Below are 27,325 nucleotides of genomic sequence, written 5' to 3' on the forward strand. Positions count from 1 at the left end.
ACTCACGCCACACCAGGATAATTCCCATTACCTCTACATCGGTGTTGCACTCACTGACACTGTTACAAAAAGCCAGTCCTATTTTGTTTTGTGTAGTCTTCAAATCGTGTCTAACGTCTTTTTCTCTTTCTGATAGAGCTGTGTCTATTGTCTGTATCTTGATAGATATTGTCTTAAATCCCCTAGCAAGTCTGTAAATCTTCGCAGTCTTACTTGAACCTCAAACTTAATTCGTGAGCGGCAGAGAAAAACTTGTTAAAGTTTTGTTTAAAATTTCAGTTGTCATCTTTAAAATGCATTGTTTTGTCTCAAAGAATCAAAACGCTATAGGCTCTTGATACCGTCAACAATAACTTGCTCCTTTTAGGCTTCCCAGCTTGGCACTATTGTATCAATAGTCACTTGAAGACTCTTTCTGTAAGGTTTAAACGACACGATTTGACGCGTTCATTGGTGCTGATACCATAGCATCTCTTTTGGTATTGTTTTTATTCATGTTTGCTATAATGTTTAAAGCACAAATTATGGCTCTAAATTATATTAAGAAGAAAGACCACCATCAGATTCTATTCCATGTAAAATATTTTCATTGTTACTTCATTTTCAACATGAAAATTTTTCCATGCGGTGTTTACACCAACAAAATAACCAAAAATAAACAAAACTATACGGAAATTAAGAAGATATCATATAATATAACCAGTGTTATTCAATATATTATGAATGTCCCTATAATATAATAAAGGTTAATATCTTCCATTCTTGAGAATAGAAAGATTTAACACGTTTTAAAATGCACTGGTTTATTGTATTTTACCTCTACAACTTACCTGCACTTAATGTATTAACATTGTTTTATTACTAATCGGGAAACAATGTCTGATGTGCTTATTAGACGCTAACTGACCTACAAAGTGTCAACACACGTTTCTGACTTTAGCAATTATTGGTTACGACTGTTCGTCTCATTGCTGATTAGGTCGTTCTGACTGGCCAATGGCTTATATAAACTACGACCTAGTTAAACTACTTCTACCATTGTATCACAACAGTGAAGATAATTCTGATAATGTCTGTATTTCAAGTAAGGTATAATCGAGGAGAAGAAAATATATATACAGTAGATTATCCTGGGTTAGATATGTTCGTCTACTGTTAAATAGTTTGCAAAAAATAAAAAGATTTTCAATTATTTTGTACAAACCCATAGACCAGCTTCCCTTTTATTTAGTGTATTGGTTGTGTTACAACAGTCAGTGTTCTAAAAAAAGAAATTAATTCTAAATAGAAGACTAAATATACAAGAAGCTCGAAAACATACGTAACTAAACGATCCATATGAGAATCATTTTTAAAAGTGTAATTTAGAATTACCTTATATTTCACTCTAAATTTGAATCTCTTCTATTTATAAGATCGGGGACAATTTTTTGCTAATTGATAAATTTATTCGAACGTGTCATTTGAGATAAACATGTAACAGCTGTTTCATTATCTTACACATTAATTTGTTTACGCTAAAGATCCAATTGATAAACAGAAAAATTGAGAAAATCGTTTTTCTAAAATAACAAATTGATTTATCTTGCTAATATAATATTTATAAAATAACATAATTATACCATTTTAGTGTAATGCATTGCTATTTTATGTAGGTTGTCGTTTGACCTACTTTTTTTTCATCGTCATGGCAATAATGGCTGCCGAAAACGACGATACCGTGATTCCGTATTTTTAAGAATGTTTGATGGTCATTTCAGAAATATATACTAACAATCTTTATTTCTGCATTTTATTCAACGATACCGATCTAATGTTAACAATAAACGATTAGAAGTTTGATGCTAGCTTGCCATTTGTACATTTTCTTTTGTCTAATCGCTGAGAATAGCGAGCAGAACGTAATAAAGGTAAGTAAAACGGGAGTTGCTTTATTTAACATTTTTGTAAACTTACTCAAACTATTGTAAACTATAGAAAATTATATATTGCGTGCTACTAAAATGATTTCATTAATTTGTTAAAATACATGCAGGACAAAACATTCAAAAAAAAACGTGATCGAGACAACAGCTAACTAAGCCTACCCACCTTGCCCGTGTATTTGAATGGGAAGAAATCTAGTTGAACGGTGGTGAACGGTAACTCGCGTCACAACAATACTCCTTAAACAAGCTTTTATGTAATAATGCACTAAAAATTAGAAAATATACACTACCATTTAAATAACTATAAAAAAAAATGTGGGTCTCTTCCTAATATTAGACACTACTATTTAAATTACTATAAAGAAAAGCGTGGGTCACTTTAGTATCTATTGGATACCTTTACTAATATTTAGGAATAGACCCACGCTTTTCTTTATAATAATTTAAATAGTAGTGTCTAACATTTAGGAAGTAGGAAGAGACCAACGCTTTTCTTTATAGTTTTTTAAATAGTAGTGTATAATTTTTTTTTTTTTACTTTTTAGTGCATTATTACATAAACACTTGTTATTAAAACGTTTTTTAATGAATTTTTTTTCAGTACTTTACATGTTTTATTTACAATAGTTACATGACTAAAAACCTTTGTCAAGTTTATAGCATAAGTTTCAGTAAAATATTATGGGATGGCGTAGTCTAGTGGTAAAGAACTAGACTGCTGACCCGATTAAAAACCATCGCGCGCATAAAGAACGTGATGTCGCGCTTTTGACGAAGAGCCCCCTTCGCTCCATGTCCCACACGGCCGTGATGACGCGTGTAGATAGAACTGCCTAATAATTCAGTCCAAATTTTAATTAATTCATAAAAAAATAATTAGGCTTCCTATAAAGTCAAATTTAATGTCATAACGCATTGTCTTCATATCTTGATCCACGTACAAATTAAGAACCGTATCTGTCAATTAGAAGTGTCCAAATCTTCGCTCCGGCGTTTCGATCTAGACAAATAGGAAGTGAGTGTTATAAAAGCTAGTAAAAACGAACCCACCGTATCACTGAATTTCAGTCATATTATACCATTTAAAAACAAACGCCGTTAATTACAAATCATTTTCTAAGCTACCGATTAAATTTGATAAATAAAATTGGTATCAAATTAAAGGTAAGTGTAGTTTTTATTTGTTTATGTCATCTTTAACTATAAAGTTTAAAATCTTAGTCGTCACCTTAGTTTTATGTAGTAATCTTTTAAAAGAACGATAATCATAGAATTCTATTATTTTAAAACATTTTCAATGTTTCTTTCCATGGATCATAAACTTACAATTCAGGTTCAACATATGAAATAAAAAACATGTATACACAAGTATATATTTATCATTTCAGCTTGTTATTACTTTGATCAATATTAAATGCATTCAATAGCTTGAAAATGTACTGTAACTAACAGTTAAATCAGTCCCACATCTCCCCACAATAATTTCCTTCAGAGTTTGATCCACTGTGGGGATGGTGGTACGGCCACCCGACATGTCCCAGCCTGTAGATAGACGCTCCACTGGAACCTGGACATGTACATGTTGTGTACCAGTACCTGGTCAAAGTTTCATCATCATCATCGTCATCATCTCTCTCATGTTTGTGTGTCCATTGTCCTACAGAGACCTGTTTAGGACAGCCATGAGGATGTGACACTATAACGGTCAACTTTACCACATCATGAAATCTCCTGTATTTGTCCTCTACTTCCCCACATAAGTCATCAAAGTGCTGGCACATCTTGTCCAGTTCATCAACCAACTCTAAGTCACATGTCGAATATGTCAACCTACACCAGTCTCCCTCAATGTTTGCCTTACGCCACACCTCCCATCCATCAAGACTGACCACTGGACTTTTATTGTCAACAAAACCTAAAACACACCTGGTCTGTCTCGCCTCACTGTCATCAAACACCACGTGTGTGGCTGTCAACACATGAACCTGCCCCCACACCTTGCTGGGTGTGGCAGAGTCTTGACACTTGGCACAATGACAAGTACCCTCACTCTCTGTGTACTTGTACACACACCACACCCTTCCAGTCCCTAACCTCATCACGTGACTTCCTCTGTCATTATAACATGGATATGGAACTTGAGTGCCTGGGTAAAACTCTGGTCTCTCTAGACTAGTGAATTTAGTCTTTACCTGGACAGTTAGGGCTGCCAATGTTTTGATTGTCTCAGACATGAGGTCGTCGTCATGGAAACGTGAGGGGAGATATTTTATGTTGAAATCTTTAAGAGGTATAAAACCTTTGTGACCTGGATTCTTTTTACAGTTATTAACATGTTTGTGTAGATCAGCTTCTCCTCCATAGCACATCTCAGCTTAATGATTGCCTACAGGAATAGGGGAACAGAATATTTAAACAGTCTAAAATAGCTAAACAAGGATTTTCATATACCGTTTAAAATGATACAATTTCCTTCATTTAATCAACTATGAATTTACTATAATAACGTCATCTATATGTTTTCACTAGCACATATTTATAGTAGCTTAAACCTGTTGCTTTATGTGTGTCATTTTTCTCACCTGAATTAAAGACATCTGTTTGGTCACTTTTGATAACTTTACTTAGACTCTCACAGTATGGCATATCTAAAATAAAAGAAAAAGAAAACACATACATTAACTTATAATTATAGTGACAAAAGTGTGTCATTACTGAGATAAACTCTCATGGCTTGACTAATACACTCTCAAAGCTCAAAGTCCCATAAAAAAGAAAGTACATTTTTGTAGAATTCATTAGGAATTTAAAATTAACTTTTACACCTATTGATACACATTTATGTTATTAAGGAATGGATCTTTAAAGTATTTGAATTTAAAATACCATAATAGATTTTAAATGAGCTAAACATTTGGTCAATGAATAATTTATTTGGCTCTACCTTCAGGCGTACCTGTTGGCTCCAATTTTCTTTTTCTCACTTTGTTTGGGGTTTTCATGGTTTGTGTAACTGTAGATATGAATATACATTATTAATATAAAATAGAAACTAGGGCTTAATAATTGCACTAACGAAGAATTTAAACAAATAAACATTTGTAGGGTTATTTTTACATCTGTACATAAAAATTTCTCAAGTTTATGAAACAAATAGTAACTTAAAATATATTATTATTTCATGTCACTAAATAGTGAAAAGGCTACATAAAATGCCTATCAGAAAAATAATAAACTATGTGAATAAACAAAGCACCTATGTATCTAGTTAATTATCGTAAAATTTGGGGAGGGGTGAGGAGTGAAGGGAGGTTGTGGTGGTAAAATCTTGAAAATGTTCTATATCTAGGTTGATATATTTTTAGCCATATTTTGTCTTGTTATGTACCAAACTAAGATTGCAGTATAAAAATGATCGAGGTATGTTTGCTCTCATTATTTACCAACCTAAGATTGCAGTAGAAAAAGACCGAGGTATGTTTGTTCTGGTCCAAAATCAACAAGTCCTTGACCTGACACACACACTTCAATGAGGTCGCCGGTTTGTAGATAGAATACCCCACCTGTAATGGTTACAATCAAATCATGGTGCCCCTATCAGAAGAGTTTTAGACCATTGCATGATTATAGGTTTTCTTCTAATGATTGCAAGAAATATTTACGGAAAACATGTTTTTTTTTCAATAGACACTATATAGTATTTAGTTTTACCCGTGAAACCGAAAACGTCATTTAGTTCCCACAATTTTTACTACATGTAGCCAGCAAATACATCGCATTAACTTACTTGGTTTTTAAGAAAATAATGACTTAAAACATCTTACTTTTTAAACCCTAAAAATATTTATTGAAGTTTAATATTAATCTTGTTAGCATTTAATACTAATTACTTATATATTCTTTTTAGTAGTTAACACTAACTCGCCCACCTGTATAAGCAGTTTCTTGGCTGTTAGTACAGTTGTCACAAGTAGTGTGGACGGTCCTCAACAAGACACCAGATAAAACTGGGTTGTTGGCTGAGTGTCTGCGGACGTACTGAAACCACTTCTGGGAAAAATATAACATTTAAACAATATTTTGTAAATAAATTTATTCATTAATACCGTTTTGATTTTCAAAACCTTTTTTGTAAGGTACCTCAGTAAACGACGTTTTGGATTAGAGTTACCATGTCGCTATGTGATGAGAATGAGGCTATAACTAATAAATAATTATACACTACAAATATATCTCAGTCTTCTTCTTTCTTCTTTGATCGTTATTTTTAGTTTTGGAAGGGATCAAGCCTTATCTTCCAGAGGGTTCGAAATCTAGACATGTTTTTCGAATTTTAACAACCTTTTGCTATGACGACAAGACAACGCCTTCAACACAATTAAGTATAAGTGTCGCCTGGTTATGCGCCATAATATCACATCAATTTAAATAACTAAAAAATTCTTTGATTTATGTAAGTAATTTTACCTGGTATGTGAAATATGTTGAAGACTGGGTTGTGTTAGGTTTAAAGTTTACGTTGCTGTATATAAAGTAAAAACCTAAATGGAACAATACAGCTGCATGAATATGTTTTGTAACATTGAAAATGTAATAAATCTAATTAACTACGTTTGCATTACTTATAATAATAATAAGGATAAAACGTGTCTTACTCTAATCTAAAACACAGAACTTATCAGAACAGTTTAGTTATCAACCAACCAGAAAATAATATTTTAATTCCTTCTTGTGTTATATCCACACCACTGTTGTGTTGAGTGAATCCCAATGTACTCTGGTCTATATATAGAACTGAATGCTGAGTCGGACTGAATATTGGATCTTAGGAGTAGAAATTCAAAGGATTGCACACGTATTATATTTTTAAAAAAATATTTTAACTTGATATTAAAGCGTGGTTTTAATATAATAATATTTATAAAGTGTTTGTTTTGTAATATAAATCATCGTAGGAATAGTTTATCAAAGTGCTAAGAATTGTGTTGTAATTTAGTATATCACTTGTTGGAGAATTATTGTTATGTAATCTACATAAACGATTGCGCGATAAAGAGGTAAAAAGAAATACCAATTGAATTCTCAGCTCCAGAAAACCTGGTTGACGGGCAAAGATAAACGTGAGCTTGCACTTTATCTGACTGGTTGATCTAAAAGTATGAATAATCAATTCTAAAATAGGTGTTATATATGTAACACATATCATAGTTACTAGTCAAGGGGGATAAATTGTAAGTTATAATTTATGGGTTGTGGCTCGTGTGGGACCGCAACTGTTGATGTGTTTTTTTTTTCATTGTTCTTCGGTGAGCGGTTTTTACTCGTGTCCCATGTCATGTGACCTCTGGGACTAAAGCTAGTTCGTACCTGTGGCTCTGTCATTCAGACCCCAGGCTGATGTTGACATGGACGGTGCTGTTGCCTATGATAAGTTGATATGTAGACCCAATGAAAGTAATGTAGTAATGTAAATTATGCCAACGCGGCGATGTTTTTTTCTATGATATTAGTTAGTTAGAGGTTGCGGTGGCTGAGGAACTTTGTCTAGAGAATTCAAAAATAATTTGAAATTTTGACTTTGCAAATACCATTGCAGCAGTGTTGCAGACATTCATGAAAACATCGTGACTCAAATAGAAAAAGTTTCGCCATTTTTCAATTGCAGTGGATGAGACACTGGATAGCTGTTCCATCTCAACTCTTTCTGTTCATTAGAGGTATGGATGAAGACATAAACATAGCACAAGAGCTGGCTTCCCTACATAGAATGTATGGCACTGTTACCGGAGAGGATATCTAAACATAGATAGTTCAGAGACATGTTGAAAGATACAAACACATAATCACATGATTTAACCCAGAGGCGTAGCGACCCTTCCCGGCGCCCGGGGACATACTTTCAATTTGGCGCCCCCTTGGGAGCAAATTTTCGATTTGCACCCCCCCCCGAACTTTTCATTTGCACCCCCCCCCCCCTTAAACTTTCGATTTGCACCCCCCCCTCGAACTTTTCATTTGCACCCCCCTCAAACTTTCAATTTGGCGCCCCCCCCTAAGGTCGGCGCCCGGGGACATATGCCCCCCCCCCGCCCCCCCCCTCGCTACGCTACTGATTTAACCTATTTCACAGCAATAAGATGGCTAACTTGCGAGAAAGATCTGAGCAGAGTATTTAAGTTAATTACAGGTTAAACCCCCAAATTGAAATTTATGTGTTAGAACTTTTTTTGAGTGATAAGGAAGTTGTAACTAACATAGTATATAAAAAAATGCAAAAAAAAAATCACTAAAAAAGTTGTAGTTTTGTGAAAATATTTTCTAAAAAGTGTCATTTTTAGGGTAAAAGTAAAATAGCTCAAAATATGCTCTCATTGGGTCGCATCCGGCCCGCGGGCCATAGTTTTGAGACCCCTGCTCTATACGATCTGCTGATTCAATAGTTCAAAATTTAGTGACATATAGAATTACTGATAAAGTTAATTGATGATACATTTTGAAAATTTTAAAAACCTTTAAAGGTAATTATCATATATAATCTATTTTTTTACCACTAACACGTATACACACGCACGCAAATGACATCTTAGCTTTTGATGCTGCAAAAAAGTATGTTTAGCACTGCTGATTCATTTGTTCTCTCAAAAATGATGTCCATTTTACATTTTATGACTGTTTGGTACTATACATTTTGCCTGGGCAGTTCTTGTCATTCTATTTATTGACTAGCCATTTTTTATGCATATGACAAGGATATATCATTGCAGATATTTTATTTTTTCTCTATAAACGACAAAGATTATATACAAAGCCTCCGCATTCTGTAAAATGCAAAGTTAACATAATTGCTTGCTACACAAAAACACACACACACAAACACACACACAAACACACACATATATATATATATATATATATATATATATATATATTTATATATATATATATATATATATATACATATATATATGTATATATATATGTATATATATATGTATATATGTATATATATATATATATATATATATATATATATATATATATATATATATATATATATATATATATATATATATATATATATATATATATATATATGTATATATATATATATATATGTATGTATGTATATACCTACCTCAAAATTAAGATTTCTTTCATTCGTGGTAGGTTTGTTTAACACGTTCAGTGTAACATTTGCGGGAAGTTTGAATTCCAACTGCATAATAGTATTAGATATAATTATAAAGTATTCCGACAAAGCAACAGAACAAATTAATTTGTAAGTAACGCCCCAGCACTTTACTCACACCATTTCTCAGTATTGGTATACAAACACTCAAGATTAGGCCTTTACGAAATTATAATTAAAAACTTACCATGCATGAAAAGGTACGAAAACTTACTTTAAAACGTGTAATTGTTTGAACTGTGTAAATCAAAACAGCCACGGATAATATTATTGTGCTAAGCGAGATACTGAAACAATAGAAAATAATGTTTAATGATTATATAATTATAATGATATTTAGTTAAGTATAGATTATATTAAGACTGTTTACTTCGTCCACGCTTGCATATCACACTTAAATTATGGTTCTTGTTTTAATTTGAAAATATTTCTGACTCGAACTTTTAATTCAGATTATTTAAATTGAAAATGTTGTAAATATTTGCTAATATAATTAATTTCAGCATGTTGTGAAAAGAAGTGTTCATCTGTTAATACTTACACATAATAAAATAGCATGATTTGTCATGATGATTTGGGGTGTATCACCATTTTTTCTCCATTTTAACCTGTTTATAAAATAAATTTCGTTTAATAAATCGTTGACTACTTTACCTTAAACAATGTTTGCCTTAATTTTTACTTGTCGAATAATTTGAGTGCATAACTACAAGCATACGAAAATGCCTTGCATAAGTTTATAACAGCACTACAAGCAAGTGAAAATTATAATTAAATGCACATTATACTTTTAAAACACGCCTAGGCTGATAATAATCTGTTGCGAAAGCTGACTAATCTGACACCCTCTTCCAATGCGTCAAATAAAATATTTGAAAGGATTATGATTGACGCATTGATGTTGAAAAGGATGTTAGAGAACAAGCAGCCTAGCATGGGGCCTAACATTGTTCTAAACCTGACTTTAAGAGAACCACTTGGCCTGATCTTTTCCTGGATTCGTAAAATGGTAACTCTTAGCTACCCGCAATTTTACACTTGACTATAAAGGATATACAGAGTGCATTAATGACAAATTTTTATCCTCGTTAACACTTACGGTTTTGTCAATTTTTTTTTCATTGAACTTAATTCAAAACAATTAGTTACATTTCTTTAACATAACACACTTTATATTTTTTATTAAAAACAAAGTACAAACATTTACCCTTAGCTTAAAGCAAGCAGACCCTGAGCTTTACAATGTATGTAAAATACTGCATACTGCAAGCTCTTAGAATTATTTTCATAAAAGCAGGGCATTAACTCATATCAAGTATTATCGCGGGTCATTTCCGTCTCCATACAATGCCCCTAAGTCAAATACCCTCGTGTATTGCCTGAAGATTGCCCCATTTCTAAAAACCTGGATGTGGACCATAGCTCATAACTTCTAACCTTTTATCATATTTTATCATACAGGCTCTAACTGACAACGATCTTCCTAATATAGAAATAGACTGCTAATGGTAATGAACAAGTGACTCATATCGTCCACATTTGAAGATGAAATAATACTTTATGACTACATAGATATTATGTAAACAGTGTCTGCTTCCAAATACTTGTATTGTTTTCTTTGTCCAATCATTGGTCGATTGCTGTTTATATTGTAATATTGATAGCTAGGAACCTAGATGTTTATTGCAATTATGATTTTAATTTAGTTTTTATGAAATAAACAGAGAGTGGCGTAATTGGTTGGGTTTGATAGATCAATAATTAGGTATTGACCCTTGAGAAGTTGACAGTTTGTTTTAGACATAATCTTTAAGGAAAAGCCTAAATAAATTAGCAATTCTAAGTTGATGTAAGTAATAAAGTTAGGATGGTTTTAAGTGTTTACTCTTTTTCTCGAATATCAACTGTTTATTGTTGTATCTGCCTCTACACAACAAGTTAGGGTACATGCAATTTACAATGCCGATTCCATCACACAAGAAGAGATTTATTCGTGGTAAGCAATGGTAACAAAAACAACGGTACAGCTCAAAAGCTGGAATATAACTTAAAAAGACACAACTGTATTGATGAATGTACATATTCATTTGGAACCAATTTTTTTTCCATGGAGTGATGAGGCATCATGGTCAGCTATGTATCAGCTGCTGAGTTATCTCCAGCTAAATGGTTCACCATAGGTCACATGTCTTTTGGAAACTCTTGCAGCCTAGAAGCTTCGATCAATATTTTGGAAGCATACAGCAGCTTATTATTATCTCTCATATCTTCTGATTCAGTGTAGTGAAGATGTAAGACCAGCTCATTTCATCAATTGTGTTAACATCTGTTGGTAACTCCTCCAGGAGACGATGATTTTCTTTTCTATATAGATAATTTTAAGATTACAGGGCATCTAGAAAACAAAAATATAAGTATATATAATGATATTTAAACAATATGTTAACCTAAATCTAAATATATAAATATAATTTTATTGTACATTTCGATAATTTATAATCAAACTAATATAATTTTCGTCAATCCACATCTAAAATCGGTAGTTTCTAATAAATCCTAAACAAAATATGTACTGTGTGTCATGACAGTACTCCTAAGTATTCGTGTACACATTGTTATAATACAAGAACAATTTTCATTCAAATGTTAAAAATAAAAATAAAACACACTTACCTGACTACTGAAGATGCCAATAAAAATATTTGTGCATGATGAAAACTTAAGCATTGAAATAAATTAAAGAAAATTTATGAAAACGTGTGCGAGATCTGTACAGAACGATTGTGAACTATCGATACACGATGAAATTCAAAAAAACATCGAGCAGCATTGTGCCAGCGCTGCTCCCCTAAATCACCTGCCCTAATCCATTGCCTGGGTTCATGGTTAACTGTTTTATGAGATAAAAGCAGATTCAAATAAAAAATTTAAAAAAATATTATTTTAAGGATTTTCTCTGCAAACTGTTACGATTAAAGTTCCCTTAAAATTAAAATACTGATGTGCTAAAATGTGATAATACAATTACAATTCAACAAATAAAATGATTAAATAAAATTTCACAATGAGAATTACCCTGTGTTGTTCTCTATGTCAATTGTGTTGTGAGCTCTCAGTGTTTTCAGACAGGTTTAATTTTATCCCAGACTATCTATAGTGATGTCAACAGTTTTAATTTTATCCCAGACTATCTATAGTGTTGTCAACAGGTTTATATAGTAGAAAATCTGTACCAAGTACGACCCGCGTGACTAGAAGGGGCACTCAAACTTCAGGTTGTGGGGTTGATTGTTTTAATGTTGCTAGTTTCAGTGTTTGACGACGGGTTAGTTAGAAGACGCGTTTACTGACAGATAACACACAAACGGTTGAGTAACTTGTATAGATCTGACAATATGCTATACATTTACATGACTTTGTCAAGTAAACAGAAGCCTTGGAATTTATCTTAGCTGTAATGAGTAACGTCTGAATGGGAACTTCACTACATTACATTTACACAGAAGAGATGTTTGGAATTGGCAAATGGGGTGATAATCCTCAGCGATGCTCCCAAAATAGTTAAGTGTACATTAACCAAAAAACACCTGAAAAATAAAAACAATAGCGTTCAGGTAACAATTACTAAGACATGTTTATGTTTTTCCTATATCTTTAAATCCGACATTCGACAATATAATGTATTTTATTTAGGTTAAATAGCAATCGACATAATATTATAATGCTTTGTAGAATAAACAAATGCTGTTGTTCTCACAAAGGAAGTAGCGATTACGAAATAGTTTGCAGTATCATGAAACTCATCCAGTGTGTAACTGGGTATTAAATTGTTAACTGCATCATACACATCGATATGATCCACCACTACTGAAATTCACACTTTTCTACCCTCCTCAGACCCTCCCCACCCCCAACGCAGATAGTCATTATCAGATTTCCACACCATAGCCATTTCTATAGAGTCGTCAAGAAATAGTTACGCTATTGATTAAATTAAGATTATGTTTTAAAATATTTAATTTACATGATATCCAAGTATGTATACAGTGGGTTCACAAAAAAAAATTAAAAGAAAAAAACGCATGCAAAAATTAAATAGCCTGCTTCTTGTGTAGAAATGGTATTCTATAAGTAATTTGCTATTAAAAATGAACTTGTGGTCTTGTTACTTTAGTGGTACTTTCAATTTTTTTTTTAAATGACTGTTACCAAAAATTAGAACCACTGAAACTTATAAAGCTAAAACATATTTTAGCATCAAAGTCGCCACTTAGTTAACCCGCCGTCTTTGATATATCTACACATAGAGGTATCAACTGTAATATCAGATAACTATTTATCGGAAATTCTCCAATTGTTTTACGCGATAAAAAGATTACGCTTTTAATAACAACAAAACAGTGTTGATAACATTGAAATACTTGCACGTACCTATGAATCTCACGTTTAGACTTGACTTATTAGATTACACATGGACTGAATTAAAAAAAGAAACTAAATAAACAACAATGAATAATAGGAAAATATGTAGGATTAATGTATCAAATACACCAATCACACACTAGCCCGAGATTAATTATCAAACGGTTCTACTAATAAAAGTGTTGCTTTAGATCATAGACTAATGTAAGGTTCTGTCTATGAAATACAATTGGATCAAAACGAAACGTGGGATAGGAACCACCAATGACATAAATAAGTACGACAGTGAGAGAAAAGTTGTAAATAAATAAATACATAAATTGTTCCATTGTCGACGATTGATCCAGGGACCATTTTGCCCATGTATCAGGCTCCCTCTTTCTGTCCAACTGATGGCCACAAGGAAGACGTTGTTGGTTACTAGATAGTCTTTGATTATTTTTTCTGTGGACGTTTTACGACAGAATTTCTTCGAATGTCATTAATTAAATATCAGAAGTCATGGAGCCTAAAAACCATTGAAATATGGCAATAAGAGACATTAATTCGACGTTACAATACATATTTCTAGAAAAGGTACCCGGCGGTCTATTGTGATGTGAACAGAGGGTTTTAAATAACTATGCTATCACAGATAGATGGTAAGTTGATGTCAACATATTGATACCGTAGAAACGCTGTACAAAGTACGACCCGGTTGACAAAGCACAAGACCTCTCAAACTTCAGATTTTTGGGTTGCTTGTTTTATAGTTGTTAGTTACATGTAGAAAGGCATGCTAGAGAACAATCTTGCTAGTTCACATGACACGAGTTATGTCCCTTGGTTCCAGTACATACTTCGACCTTAGGTTCGTGTATCTCTCTACGTTCTGCCACACACGCATTAAATACAAGAGACAAAAGAATTTTTTTTTTAAATTGACTTTAAGGTGTATATAGGAACTTAACTACTATTAGTTTGTAATAATTAATATATAACTGGCAGTATAAAAAAAAACTAAATAAAACACACACGTTTCAACTTAACGATAACAGCACCAACAGGACAAAACATAAGGGACATCGTTGGTTAAGTATAAGATTAAAACAAATAGGTATCTAGTTGGGAGGGATGGCACACGAAATCAATTAGCGAGGTAGTTTATGCTCGTTAGACAGGAACGGCAAACAATCTACAAAAAGAAACTTCTGGAAAAAGACAAGAGTGGGGTCTATTAGGTAAAATTAAGAGAACCTTTAAAACTGATAATACAAATTTTGACAATCTGCCACCTAATTATCTCTCTTTTTTTCTACATCATCCAATTAATAAAGATAACAACATGCGCTTACTATGTGATCGGAAAATTCCGATTTTTAATTCAGTCCTAACATAACCTTGTTTGTTAAAACAGCAACAAAACCACTGATAAGATAAAAACGCATATCATAAAAGTGATAGTAACGTTTGGACTTTGCTCTTTACATAACTTGACGATTACCTATAGCAGGGGTTCCCATCCCTGTTCCCGCGGGCGCCATGGCGCCCGCTGAACGATTCGGATGTGCCCGCCTTTCACTATTCGACAGAGACAGAATGTTTTTCATAAACATTATTTTAAAATATGATTTATTTTTATTCATTTGTTACAGTTTTAATTTTTTTTTACTGCCTACGCAGAAAACCCGAAGTGAACGAATGGAACACGCGCCACGAACTGATCCGATAAGCGCCGAAAGCGCCAAATCACAACGCACATAACTCTGATTGCTTCGGAGATCATCGGCTCACTTCGGGTTTTCCGCGTGTACATGGAGTGATGTGCAAAAAGCATCCCCACTGTTAGGTCAGAATTCCACAAACACCTATTCACTAGATAATTACAGGGTACACAGTAGGGATGGACAGTAGGTGACACGTTCAAAGGAGACTGACCGCTCTGACAGGACAATAGTAGTCTTTATACTGACCAGTAGCCAGGGTTGTTAGCGCCAGGGGGGATAATTTGTTAGGTCACATGTTCTGAGCTCATTGTCCCGTGGGAACAGCTAGGGGGTTAAGACAGGGGTATAAATACAGGCAGGTTAGTTAGTCTCTCTCTCTCTCTCGCACAAGCGCTCCCGACGTTAGCGGTTAGGGGAAGCCTCGCTCAGCAGAACAGGCATTCAGCGAATTATTAAACAGCACAAACTAAGAAGGTCTCCTATTCCGTTGATTACTTCACTGTAGCTGACTCGGGTAGAACAATTAAATACCCCTAGACAACGACGGCCTTATTGGCTAGTGCTCGAGCCAGTGTCAGCAACGTATTCGGCCGGCGACTAAGCAACCGGACGACAACATCGTAGTCCGGTCTGCAACACCCACCTGGAACTGCGTTGTTGACATTGTGATTGCTGCCCTGTTCGGGATTATCGTCATACGCCCCTAATTATGAAGCTCTGGCCAATGAAATGCAATGCTAAAGATCACATTGACTTTATTATATTTTTTATTTAAATGTTTTCTTTGTATGTATGTGTTTTGTTTACTTTCTTAACGTTTTGTAAATACATTTCTCTGTGTGTATGCAATTTGAAAAAAAATGCCAAATAATTTTATTATTTTGAAACATTTTTGTTTATTTTTTAATACATTATGACTATAAGAAAATAAGAAAATAAATTATGGGAAAATGACAAGTTATGAGTGGTTTTTTCCTGGAGTTTATGACAGAAGTGCATAGAGGAACCTGCCACGTAATAGCATAATCTTCTTTGTGCTTATTGTAAATGCCTAAGAAATATTTACAGCCCACATAAATGTTTGAACCTATGCAACGTTTAATTACTCTTGTGTAAATATTTAATTGGCGTGCATACTATTGAAAAAAACCTATTAAGCTCTACAAGAAACAATGTTTAAAAGACATACATTAAAATTAATAGGCCTATACATTAGTTGAGAAACAAAAGCACACATTTAAACGTAGCGGATAAAGCATCGCAGCATTAAGTCATTTCGGGAATTCCCGATCTTGCGTGGCGATTGTGACCTATTTTTATTTAAAAGAGATCATTCTTTGTTTTATAAGTGTAACTTATTCACCAAAGACAAAGCGACGAATAATTTGTAATGGAGGCGAGCGAGTTGACGAGATTCCTTCCATAATGTTGTTGATATGGAATAAAAACGTGCTTTTTAGATTTAGACCGTAAAAAAAAATAAAAAATAAAAACTTAAGCCTAAAATTAATTTAGAAATTTTATATTTTTAGAATAAATGCTATAAAAGTTGCAAATCCAGAGAACTTGAAAATAATTTGTTGAGTTTAAGGCTACATTTCTATTTATTTTCATCAAGCCTAAGTTATAACCGGATGTTTCACTTTCGTAAGACAAATATTGATTGGCTGTACAGTAACTTAGTGATCGATAACTATTTGTTTACAAAACTTTGCAGATCAAGTTTTTAAATAACAATGCAAATTTAAAACCCCATGACCTAGTTTTCTATTTTTAGCTTACAATGTGTACAAAAAAATCAATGGCGGTCTATCCAATAGCAGGATGCCATTGTTTATGTCGCCATTACACGTGAAAACCAAATTGTTTTTGCTTTTTTTTAAATTTTTATTTAGTTACCGAAAATATTATAAACATCAAATACATCCAATCGTTAGTAAAGTCCGAAAAAAACAAGACAGGCAGGATTTTATAACCATATTAATTGTAACTACGCTGTGCATGATTTTTAAATGAATTTATACACCTCTCAAATACCTTTGAGACTTTTCTCGCTGGTGTCCATTGATTTTAATTGGTTTTCTTAATTTTCCTAATGTGTTTACCTGCTTGCTTAAAATATATTCATCACAGTAAGAAGACAATAGAAAACAACTGGAGGTAAAAATAGTTCATTGTCAGTGGCGTAGGCAGGGGGGGGGGGGGTTAGGGGGCGTCATAACCCCCCCCCCCATAGACCCCTCGGTATATATATAAAAAGTATGAGGCGGGTGCAAATCGAAAGTTTGAGGGGGGGGTGCAAATCGAAAGTTTGACGGGGGGGGGGGGTGCAAATCGAAAGTTTGACGGGGGGGGGGGGGTGCAAATCGAAAGTTTAAGGGGGGGGGTGCAAATCGAAAGTTTGTCCCCGGGTAAAAATTGGAACCCCCCCCCCCTTGAGACGATCCTGGCTACGCCACTGTTCATTGTGTATTTTCTTGATCTAGGCCTAAATATAGGCGTACATATACACCACCCATATATATATATATATATATATATATATATATATATATATATATATATATATATATATATATATATATATATATATATATATATATATATATATATATATATATATATATATATATATATATATATATATATATATACATACATATATTTAAATATGTGAATGTCTGAGTAATTTTTTGAAGAACATATACCCTGCACTGATCATTTTAGTAAGTATGTTTGGATATTTTAAAAGACACTTGAGTTGTGTGTGATTAGTTCAAGACTTATCAGCAAAATGCCTAAGAGGATTTGCGACAATTACAAACGTTTCTTTAACTGATCTGACAAAAGTCTATAAATGTTAAGAAAATGCATCCTACTTTCATGAGACACACACGAAACTTGCGTATTCGAATATTAAATATTTCTTTATTTACATGAGGTTCAAATTGAAAATCTAACACGGGGATCGCTCGAATAAAGGACTGAAAATGCAACTGTGGTTCCTAATGCCATATTTTGGCACAATGTGATAACATTTTAATGCTCAAAATTGGATATGAACATGCGAACAAGTTATAGAACTACACTGGTCAAGGAAGACACACTCTTACTCTCCCACACACGCAATCATACACACACAAGATAATAAAACTTTGTTTATCCTACTCAGGAATGTGTAAAACGTTTGGGTCGTTTTCACGATCAAAACACTACCCCCGTATAAATGTAATTAAATATTAAAATGCATACATTCTCCATACCCAGAAAACATACATACGCCTATGCCTAGCTTCAACTTATGATAACTTATGAAAGTGATTGTATATATTTAATTTGCCTAATTAATCAGACATTAACCTCTTCATTTTCTTTTTCTGTTTGAGATGCACCATAATACTTCAGATCGCCAGAAATATTTTTTTACATATTATTATAGTCGCTTCACTACTTTAAAATAATACTCTGAATGCTATGATAAAAGTATATCAGATTGCATTGTAAAGCTCTCAAAATTTTTTAATTTAAATAATATCTTAAAGAATACGAAGGACGAAAGTTTTTACATTTAACTGACTTTCTGCAGGATTGTATTTATTAATCTACTCGGTACTTCACAATATTCAATACGTGTATCGTACATATTTCAACTATCTTTTAGACCTATTACTTGTGTATGGGAAATTAAGAAAGCATTGGTAAAATAACATGTGGTCTATTTGTGTCACATTTGTTGAAGTAAAGATAATACGGTGTAGCCTAGCGGGGAAATCAGACAACAGGGAAAAATTATAAGTTATAAATAGAATTTCGTTGTAACACAATGGACGGCCATTTTGAAAACATTTTTATTCGCAGATGATGATGAAGGTAGAGTTTAAGTTTGTTGATGAATTACTTTATAATACTTTATAATATAGGTCTAGCCTTATAGCTGTATCATTTAGGCTATGCGCATCAATTGCGATCAACTGAAACCTAATAACAAATAAATAATAGTGTTTGACTAAGTGGTTGATTTACAGTGAGTTTGTTAAGATTAAGAGTTAAGAATAGTAAACACTAGTTAGTTAGTGTAAACATAATTTCGTATAATCTATATTCTAAATTTAACACACTTACTCTTATATAACAAGCCGGTTGTTTTTACAAACAATTTAGAAACTGTCCGTAAAATGTTCTTGTCCTTCAATTCATTTGGCTTTATTCTTTTACTTCTAATTTTATAAAAATTATTAATTATTATAAAACTACAAGTAAAAGAATAATTAATTAATAGATCTAGAGACGATGAATAAATGGCAAGAGTTTGATGAACATTGTTGCATATTTTCATTTAATTATCGTACATGCTTTTGATGTATAGATACAATTGTAAATGTAGCAAATACAATTTTCTCCAACACACTAGAAACAACGATATAAAAGTTATAACGCTAGAGGAAACAAAACAAACTTTACAGTCAAGTTATTGATTCGTAGTGTAAGTTCAGGGTTGTGTTGCTCTAAAGCATTCAGCTCCCGTCCCATAGAGTGTCAAAGATGGTCGGATGAGGTAGAAGAATAGTACAATACTTCACCACCCGTCCTCTCCCCATCATCTGTCCTTAGTGGGGGAGTTTGTTGTTTTGTAGTGTATAATTATACTTCATTCAGCAGCTTATAAGTGACCATAGAAGGGGTAGGACTTGACAAAATTATGTGGTCAAGACTGAATTTGTAACAGACTGACTGATAGCGAAGTCTATGATTTTAATGTAAAAGTTTCAGTGTGAGAAGGATAAGTTCTTCAATGACGTGACGACCTAATATGTAGGCACCTATTACGCCGTTGAGGACTGTCGTGTTTCCGCTGTTTGAAAGGACACGCACTAAACATTCTTTAAAAAGGAGTTGGGAATGTTAAAAAATGGTACTTATTTTTTTTTAATATTTTTTTTATGGAATGGGAGATTTTTGATTAGGGGGCACCGGACGAAGTCTAAAATGAAATATCATAGCTGTTATACTGCTTTAATGTATTACATTCTATACAAAGATGTTTTATTTTCTCTGACATTGGTGCATTCTTTTAATGAAAGAATATATTTTTTTCTATACAAATTCTACTTTGTTTGGGGAGGATGGGGGCGGTAGACATGCCTTAGGTGGAGCTTTACAACACCCCCACACCTTTTCCCCAGAAGAGGTGCTTGAAAAAACAGTGTTCTTTATAATAATAAATAATGTAAAGCATTACCGTAGCTTCTGTTTCTAGTTTTGAGCAATAATGATCTATGTAGCAGAAGGAATGATACAATATTAAATAATAATGTACGTATTTTAAATAGTTAAAACAAAACCTTCCAGAAACAACTTTTGTACCCATAGACGACTACAATTATACTTATGGTTAATTCAATAATTAATAGTAGACATCCTGGTAATGTAAAATTTGATTCCACACATAATTGTCAGTAGATTTAAAATTTGACAATTAAAGCGCGTAGTATTGATTGATGCTCAAAAAAATCGAGTTCTAGCATAATCAATGTTAGTATTAGACTATGCAAAAAAAATAATAATAATTAATATTTTGTAGATTGTTTTTATTTAGCAAATTAACTTAATTTCAATCGAAATTTAAGTAGTTATAACTTGATAAATAGTGGTTGTATCTTTTAGTCGTTTGTGATTTTTAAAATATTTAGATCTAGATCTAGAAATTTCTAGATCTATTCTAGATCTAGATCAAGAGTCTATTCATCACTTACCTTAAAATTAAAACGTTTATGTTTATAAACATACACTGCTTTAGAATTTAGAAGCTACATTAATTAAGTTATTAACTGTAACTCATCTAATTCAACACAGAATAAGCTTCTCTTAAATGTGCTAACAATGTAGAGTGGGGTAAAAGATGAGTGGTTGAAATTAATATAGGGCCTACATGATTCGGTCAAAAATTAGATAATACTAATAGTGCAAAAAATATAAACATTAAACAGAATGAAGTAACTAAATGTCTTAAAGTATTCAGTATGAAGTGTAATTCCAACGTTTGGTGCTAGTGCGTCATTTTACATGGTAGTATCTTAGCCAGATACACACATTTATAAGTGTGCAAGAAGACATATATGGGATTTATAGGGGGTGTATTTTCAATTTCGATGTAAATTATTTGTGTTTCAATAATTAACTCTACTGGTGGGCTCTACTGTAGTAAATCTACAAAAAATATGAAGGACAAATTGATTCTCTTTCCAAAGTTATTCTTCATACATTTTATTTCATCCTATGAATTAATTTGAAATACTAACAATTTTTATGTGACGACTATTATTGCAAGAACATTCTCTATCCCATTTCTTATGTTTATAAGATTTCAAAGTAACATTTTAAAAACTGATTTTTATTAAACTCATTAAAGATCCAGGTTAATTAGGTAACTTATTTGCTGTTATGACTACCAAACAAGATTATTCTGATAAATAATTTTATTTTAAAATGTGTTTTAACAGTATCTGAACATTTGGGCATGCTTAGTGGCGGAACTAGAATATATCATTCTTTATTAGGTATTTTTTTCAAATAAAAATTAGAAGAAGTAATTGCTTTTTAATTTGTTTAGTGCAGATCTATAAAAAGTTTCTTAAGAACGCACATATTTGACTATTTAAAAAAGGGAAATAAGTCATGGAAATGGTTTGAACGTTTGCCCATCTTTCACACTACAATTCATGTAGCTCATATGTCGTTTTTTTTCCTCTATGAAACAGCACGTGTTAGCTACAGTAGAACATCCCTACTGTAGTAGATCTGTTTGATTTTTTTTACAAGAAAATTATTTTTTAGCTATAAAAAATTGATTATGGCGGCTGTGGGCCCTAAACGGCCTGGCATGGGAATATGTCGAACTAATTAGATTATGCAATTTATCCACAGAAGTTGATGAGAAGTTACATCGTTTATATAAATCAAGCTTGTTTAACTAAGTTACTGTTTCTGCAACCTTAGTGCAAATACATTAGCTGTTATTTCGAATGTTTAATACAACACTTAATATAGCTATTAAATATAGTGGTGGAAAATTAACTGCAAACAAGCTGATAGGGATATTAAGACTATATGATTTACAAAATCTCTACAATTAAGCTCGAATCTTGATTAGCTAAGAATAAACAAAAATATATTTTTGTAGGATCACATTTCAGACTATTGTGTACATAAATTATCTTTTAGAAAATAAACATTGATCAACATTGTTTCCAGCAAAATAAATACTTTTGTTTTCAAGGTTTAGTTGAAAGTTGTGAGTGGCAGGCTAGTTGATATCCCAACATTTGTATCATAGTCAATCAGGTAATTTTTAGCGCAATTTCTATTCTGGAGAATTGCGTTTATTAGCCCGTCATTTCTGGATGGATGGATGGATGAATGGATGAATGTGTGTCCGCAGCTTTAAGTCGTATCTCCTCCTCAACGAAGCAATATCGATGACTAGTTCTAAAAGCAATTATGTTAAGCAAGTTACGAGGATGAGCATAGGCCATAAAAATTCCTAGTTTCTTTCATGGATTTCCAGGAAAAGCCAAAAAACCTTGAAAAAATGCAGTTTTTTGCCCATATCTCGGCAACCAGACCACTTAGCGACTTGAAACTTGTACCAATCGATTCCTGTCATAATTTAGAACAATATTGCCGAAGAAAGTATTCGAAAATATCCTTTCGTTCGGTCACAAAAATTTTTTTGAATTAATTAAAATTTGGACCGAATTAGTAGGCATTTTTTCCAACCACACCACACGCGTCATCACGTTCAATAGCTGCGCCATCAAGTTCAATGGCTGCGTCATCACGTTCAGTAGCTAGGCGCGAAATGGTTTTTAGTCATGTAACTCTATTGTAAATAAAACATGTAAAATACTGAAAAAAAAATTAATAAAAAACGTTTTAATAACTAACCAATGGTTTTACTAACCCTGCTCTTGATTTACGCTACAACAGAGCTATTTTTAGATAACATAAGGAAATTGCGCTTAAATGTCACTAGACTTTTTAATTAACTTGTTTTCAGTTAGCTGCATTTTTAAGGTCTTATTTTCAAATTAACTCCCTTCTTAATTAAGAAAAGAAAAAGTAGAAAGTCACAAATAATTTATTAATAAGTCTATCAGAAGTTAATATCATATAAATAATAAGCTGATAGGTGATATCTTTATAGCCACAAAATTATTAAGAGTGTTCTTATTTGTTGTATAAATTGAAGAGTCAGGCGCTAAAAGTACTTAAGTCACATTTTTGTGAAAATCAAACCAAACATTAATCGTTATTCCTCTAGTTTAACTTTAGCTTATAAACAAATAGTAATACTAAAGAATTTATTTAAGTTGCTCCTCCAAACAAATAAATAATATAAAAACGTAATGTTGTATAGTAAATTTTAATCTTTAAACTCATTTATCTCAAAATGTTACTACTTGTTTCTTAAACTGCAGAAACTGGTATATTTGTTATAAATTATATGTTTTAAATTCTACATTTGTGAAATATTAATCGCCATATATTGATTTATATTAATTAACTATATTCATTTACAGCAACACAAACAATGGAAACCCCTAAGAAAGTGAGAGAAAGAAAATCGGAGCCACCAAGTGCGACTCCAGGTAGGGTCAGATAAACGTTAAATCATTCATTTAACCAAATCTTTAAGTAACTTACCTAAACTAAAAATTGTTACGGAATTTTTAACATTCATATTCTTTTAAAATATTTTCCTTTATAACCTACTTTTGTTAACTATACGTGTAGAATAAATGCTAAATACTCGATAAATTCTATTAATATGAAATTTCTTATACACCTGACTTTGAAAATGGAGAGGGTACAGTATTATTAATGCCACATTTCTTGTCACTTTTATTATAATGTAATGTATGTACTATTTTCTTATTATTTTACTTTAGATGTGCCATATTGTGAGAGTCCAAGTAAAGTTATCAAAAGTGACCAAACAGGTGTCTTTATTCCAGGTGAGATGTGACAAAAATAAGTAAACTCTATTCTAAAAATACAAACCTGTGCTAGTGAAAACAGATAAATGAGTTTATTGCAGTAAATTTATAGTTGATGAAATGAAGGACATGGTAAACGTTTAATTTATATCTATACAGACTTGCTAAATTAAGTGTTTGTGTAAACATAGTATAGCTAATCAAAATTATACTAATAATAGGTGAATGTATATTAGTTTCTAGCTGCTTTTAGACTGTTTATAATAATTTGTTTCACTTGACTCGCTAGGCAATCATGAAGCTGAGATGTGCTATGGAGGAGAAGCTGATCTACACAAACATGTTACTGACTGTACGAAGAATCCAGGTCACAAAGGTTTTACACCTCTTAAAGATTTCAACATAAAATATCTCCCATCACGTTTTCACGATGACCTCGTGTCTGAAATAATTAAAACATTGGCAGCCCTAACTGTCCAGGTAAAGACTAAATTCACAAGTCTAGAGAGACCAGAGTTTTACCCAGGCACTCAATTTCCATATCCATGTTATAAGGACAGAGGAAGTCGCGTGATGAGGTTAGGGACGGGCAGGGTGAGGTGTTTGTATAAATCTACAGAGAGTGACGGAACTTGTCGTTGTGCCAAATGTCAAGTCTCTGCCACACCCAGCAAAGTGTGGTGGGTGGTTTGTGTGTTGACAGCCACACATGTGGTGTTTGATGACAGTGAGGCGAGACAGACCATGTGTGTTTTAGGTTATGATGACAATAAAAGTCCAGGGGTCAGTCTTGATGGCTGGGAGGTGGGGGGTAAGGCACGCATTAAGAGAGACTGGTGTTGGTTGAGACATTCGACATGTGACTTAAAGTTGGTTGATGAACTGGACAAGATGATTCGGCGCTTTGATGAGCTTTGTTGGGAAGTATGGAAGACATACAGGATGTTTGATGATGTGGACAAGTTGACCGTTATAGTATCACATCCTCATGGTTGTCCTAAACAGGTCTCTGTAGGACAATGGACACACAAACTCGAGAGGGATGTCACCAGGACTAGGTACTGGTACACAACATGTACATGTCCAGGCACCAGTGGAGCGCCGGTCTACAGGCTAGGATATGACAGGGTTTGGTGTGATCGTCCTCATAGTGGAGCTAACTCTGAAGGGAATTATAGTGGGGAGTATGTTACTACTCCAAACTGATTTTTTTAATCAGTCACACAACAATAGCTTTGGTTTTTCGGCATAGTACTAATAATTCTAAAAACGTGGATACCAATTTTAAGTCCGTAGGACAATTAGAAAAAAAGGTTATGCGCTTAAGAAACATTTTTTTTTACCTTTTCCGACCTCATGAGGACTTTAGCACCGATTGTCACAAAGACTATAAAAGCTGTAAGCTTTCCCTTACTTAATTCTAATAATAGAAAAGAAAAATTGAAGTCCTAATTCTTTTCAAACAAGCATAACAAATTAAACATAAATTTTGTGTCTTAAAAATTGTACTACACCATTTTTAACATAAATTTGAGAGGACGGCAAAAAAACAACACAAAAATCACCAACTTCTACAAAACATTCTAACATTCTTCTGATGCATGCACAATAATGGAACTAGCAAAAAAGCATTTGTTTCTGTACAGTTTGCTATTTTTTAAAATGCAGTATGACGTAAAAGCTTGTTATTAAAACGTTTTTTATGAATTTCTGTTAGTACTTTACATGTTTTAATTACACTAGAGTTGCATGACTAAAAACCATTGCGCACCTTTTGAACATGATGACGCGTGTCTTAAAGCGCGGAACAGTTTGATGAGAAAGTCTACTAATTTGGAACAAATTTTAATTAAGTCATAAAAAATTAATCAGGCTAACTATTAAGTCAAACTTGTAATGTCATGTTGCATTGTTTTCATGTCTTGACCCAACTAAGTACCAACTAAGAACCGTATCTGTCCATTTGATGTGCCTGCAATTTCGCTCTGGCGTTTCGATTTAGATAGATTGATGACTGTCGACAGACTGACTAGGAAGTGAGTTAAATAAAAGCTTGTAAAAACAGCGGAAATTTTCCCGTCATTAAACTGTGTTAAGACTTGCATGTCTTGTAAACATTTTATTACCTTTAAGTGACTAAAACAAATGTTTGGATTGTTTTAAACCGTTTAACCGTTTTAATTTGTATCTACCACGTATTTTATGCGTTTTTCATTTATAATGTGGTAAATATTTATTTTGTCTGTAAAAATTGTTGTTTTATTCTCACACTGAATTGTAGCTTTACATATTACATTTCTTACTCTTCTTATTTGTTTACAAAATTATTACATATTAGAAAATAAATGCTTAAGATAAAACTACTTTGTTGAATTGTTACCTTCATTTTATGTACTAATGTGAATGTTGCCTGATTTTAAAATGTGCACATTGTTGTCAAACAACTTTTGTTTCTGATGTCAATATTTCTATTAGGCTGTCTAGGGCAGGGGTCGGCAACCCGCGGCTCGCGAGCAGCATGTGGCTCTTTTGATGTCAAGGTGTGTCTCTCCAGTTCCATGCACATATATAATATTAATAGTTATATTATTTCATTTTCTAAACTCATAAAAATATTATACTGTAAAGAAAAGAGAACAGCTTTATCTTAAAGTGGGATTAGTTGAGTTAGAGAGTACACGTACAGCTGACAGCCAAGCCCCACAGTCGTGCTTTAGCCAGCCACGTGGGTCTATGCTTGCCACTGCCAAAGTGCCCACTTTTTTCGAATATCGTTAAATGGGGACTGTTATTTTATCTAGAGTGCATTCTTCTACCTGTCCGTATGCATTAATTTGACCTGAGTAATGTAGTATTTTAATTATTAGTTTCCTACCATTGAGCCAGGTACTGGAGGTGGAAGATAAGCCCAGTGAGATGCACGGTAATCAAAAGATACCCAAACGAGGTAGTCGGAGTTTTCCGTCTTGGGTTAGTGGTATCCGTAAAGAAAAAGAGAAAAACAAGTTATTAGCTTCTAAAGTGGATTAATATTATTATTGGTTTACTATTTTTATCATAGCGCTTTTTGTGCGAAACATTTGT

At 33.0% G+C, this 27,325-nt stretch overlaps 2 protein-coding genes across 6 annotated transcripts; one reads left to right on the top strand and one right to left on the bottom strand.

Moving 5' to 3' along the window:
* Positions 1–3,086: 3,086 nt before the first annotated feature.
* LOC131944377 (CD40 ligand-like) lies at positions 3,087–12,300 on the bottom strand. 5 transcript variants are annotated; one of them, XM_059304946.1, is made up of 12 exons: positions 12,193–12,300; positions 9,659–9,725; positions 9,332–9,404; positions 9,064–9,144; positions 7,000–7,078; positions 6,633–6,752; positions 6,396–6,469; positions 5,858–5,975; positions 5,376–5,491; positions 4,873–4,941; positions 4,511–4,576; positions 3,087–4,314 (listed from the first exon to the last, which is right to left on the bottom strand). In XM_059304946.1, the coding sequence occupies exons 2-9, from the start codon at positions 9,673–9,675 to the stop codon at positions 5,376–5,378; spliced, it is 678 nt and encodes a 225-aa protein (XP_059160929.1). In that variant the 5' UTR covers positions 9,676–9,725; positions 12,193–12,300; the 3' UTR covers positions 3,087–4,314; positions 4,511–4,576; positions 4,873–4,941. The 5 variants fall into 5 exon arrangements, with proteins under 5 accessions (XP_059160929.1, XP_059160928.1, XP_059160927.1 ...); XM_059304945.1 differs by having other exon boundaries at positions 4,885–4,941; positions 5,858–5,978; XM_059304944.1 differs by having other exon boundaries at positions 5,858–5,978.
* Positions 12,301–19,069: 6,769 nt separating this feature from the next.
* Positions 19,070–26,558, top strand: LOC131944346 (uncharacterized). Its single transcript, XM_059304902.1, has 4 exons — positions 19,070–19,115; positions 23,825–23,893; positions 24,194–24,259; positions 24,531–26,558. Exons 2-4 carry the CDS (start codon positions 23,836–23,838, stop codon positions 25,445–25,447), a joined length of 1,041 nt encoding a protein of 346 aa, XP_059160885.1. The 5' UTR covers positions 19,070–19,115; positions 23,825–23,835; the 3' UTR covers positions 25,448–26,558.
* The last annotated feature ends 767 nt before the right edge of the window (positions 26,559–27,325 follow it).

Source organism: Physella acuta, unplaced genomic scaffold, assembly GCF_028476545.2.
Source record: "Physella acuta isolate Inbredline_101_S28 unplaced genomic scaffold, ASM2847654v3 ptg000489l, whole genome shotgun sequence".
NCBI classification, from domain to species: domain Eukaryota; kingdom Metazoa; phylum Mollusca; class Gastropoda; family Physidae; genus Physella; species Physella acuta.

Excerpts from the sequence above, each read along its gene's own strand:
- LOC131944377 (XM_059304942.1), bottom strand. The coding sequence starts at position 4,297 with ATGTGCTATGGAGGAGAAGCTGATCTACACAAACATGTTAATAACTGT.
- LOC131944346 (XM_059304902.1), top strand. The coding sequence starts at position 23,836 with ATGGAAACCCCTAAGAAAGTGAGAGAAAGAAAATCGGAGCCACCAAGT. Across the intron at positions 23,894-24,193 it reads GCCACCAAGTGCGACTCCAG|ATGTGCCATATTGTGAGAGT; the intron begins GTAGGGTCAGAT and ends ATTTTACTTTAG. Across the intron at positions 24,260-24,530 it reads AACAGGTGTCTTTATTCCAG|GCAATCATGAAGCTGAGATG; the intron begins GTGAGATGTGAC and ends TTGACTCGCTAG.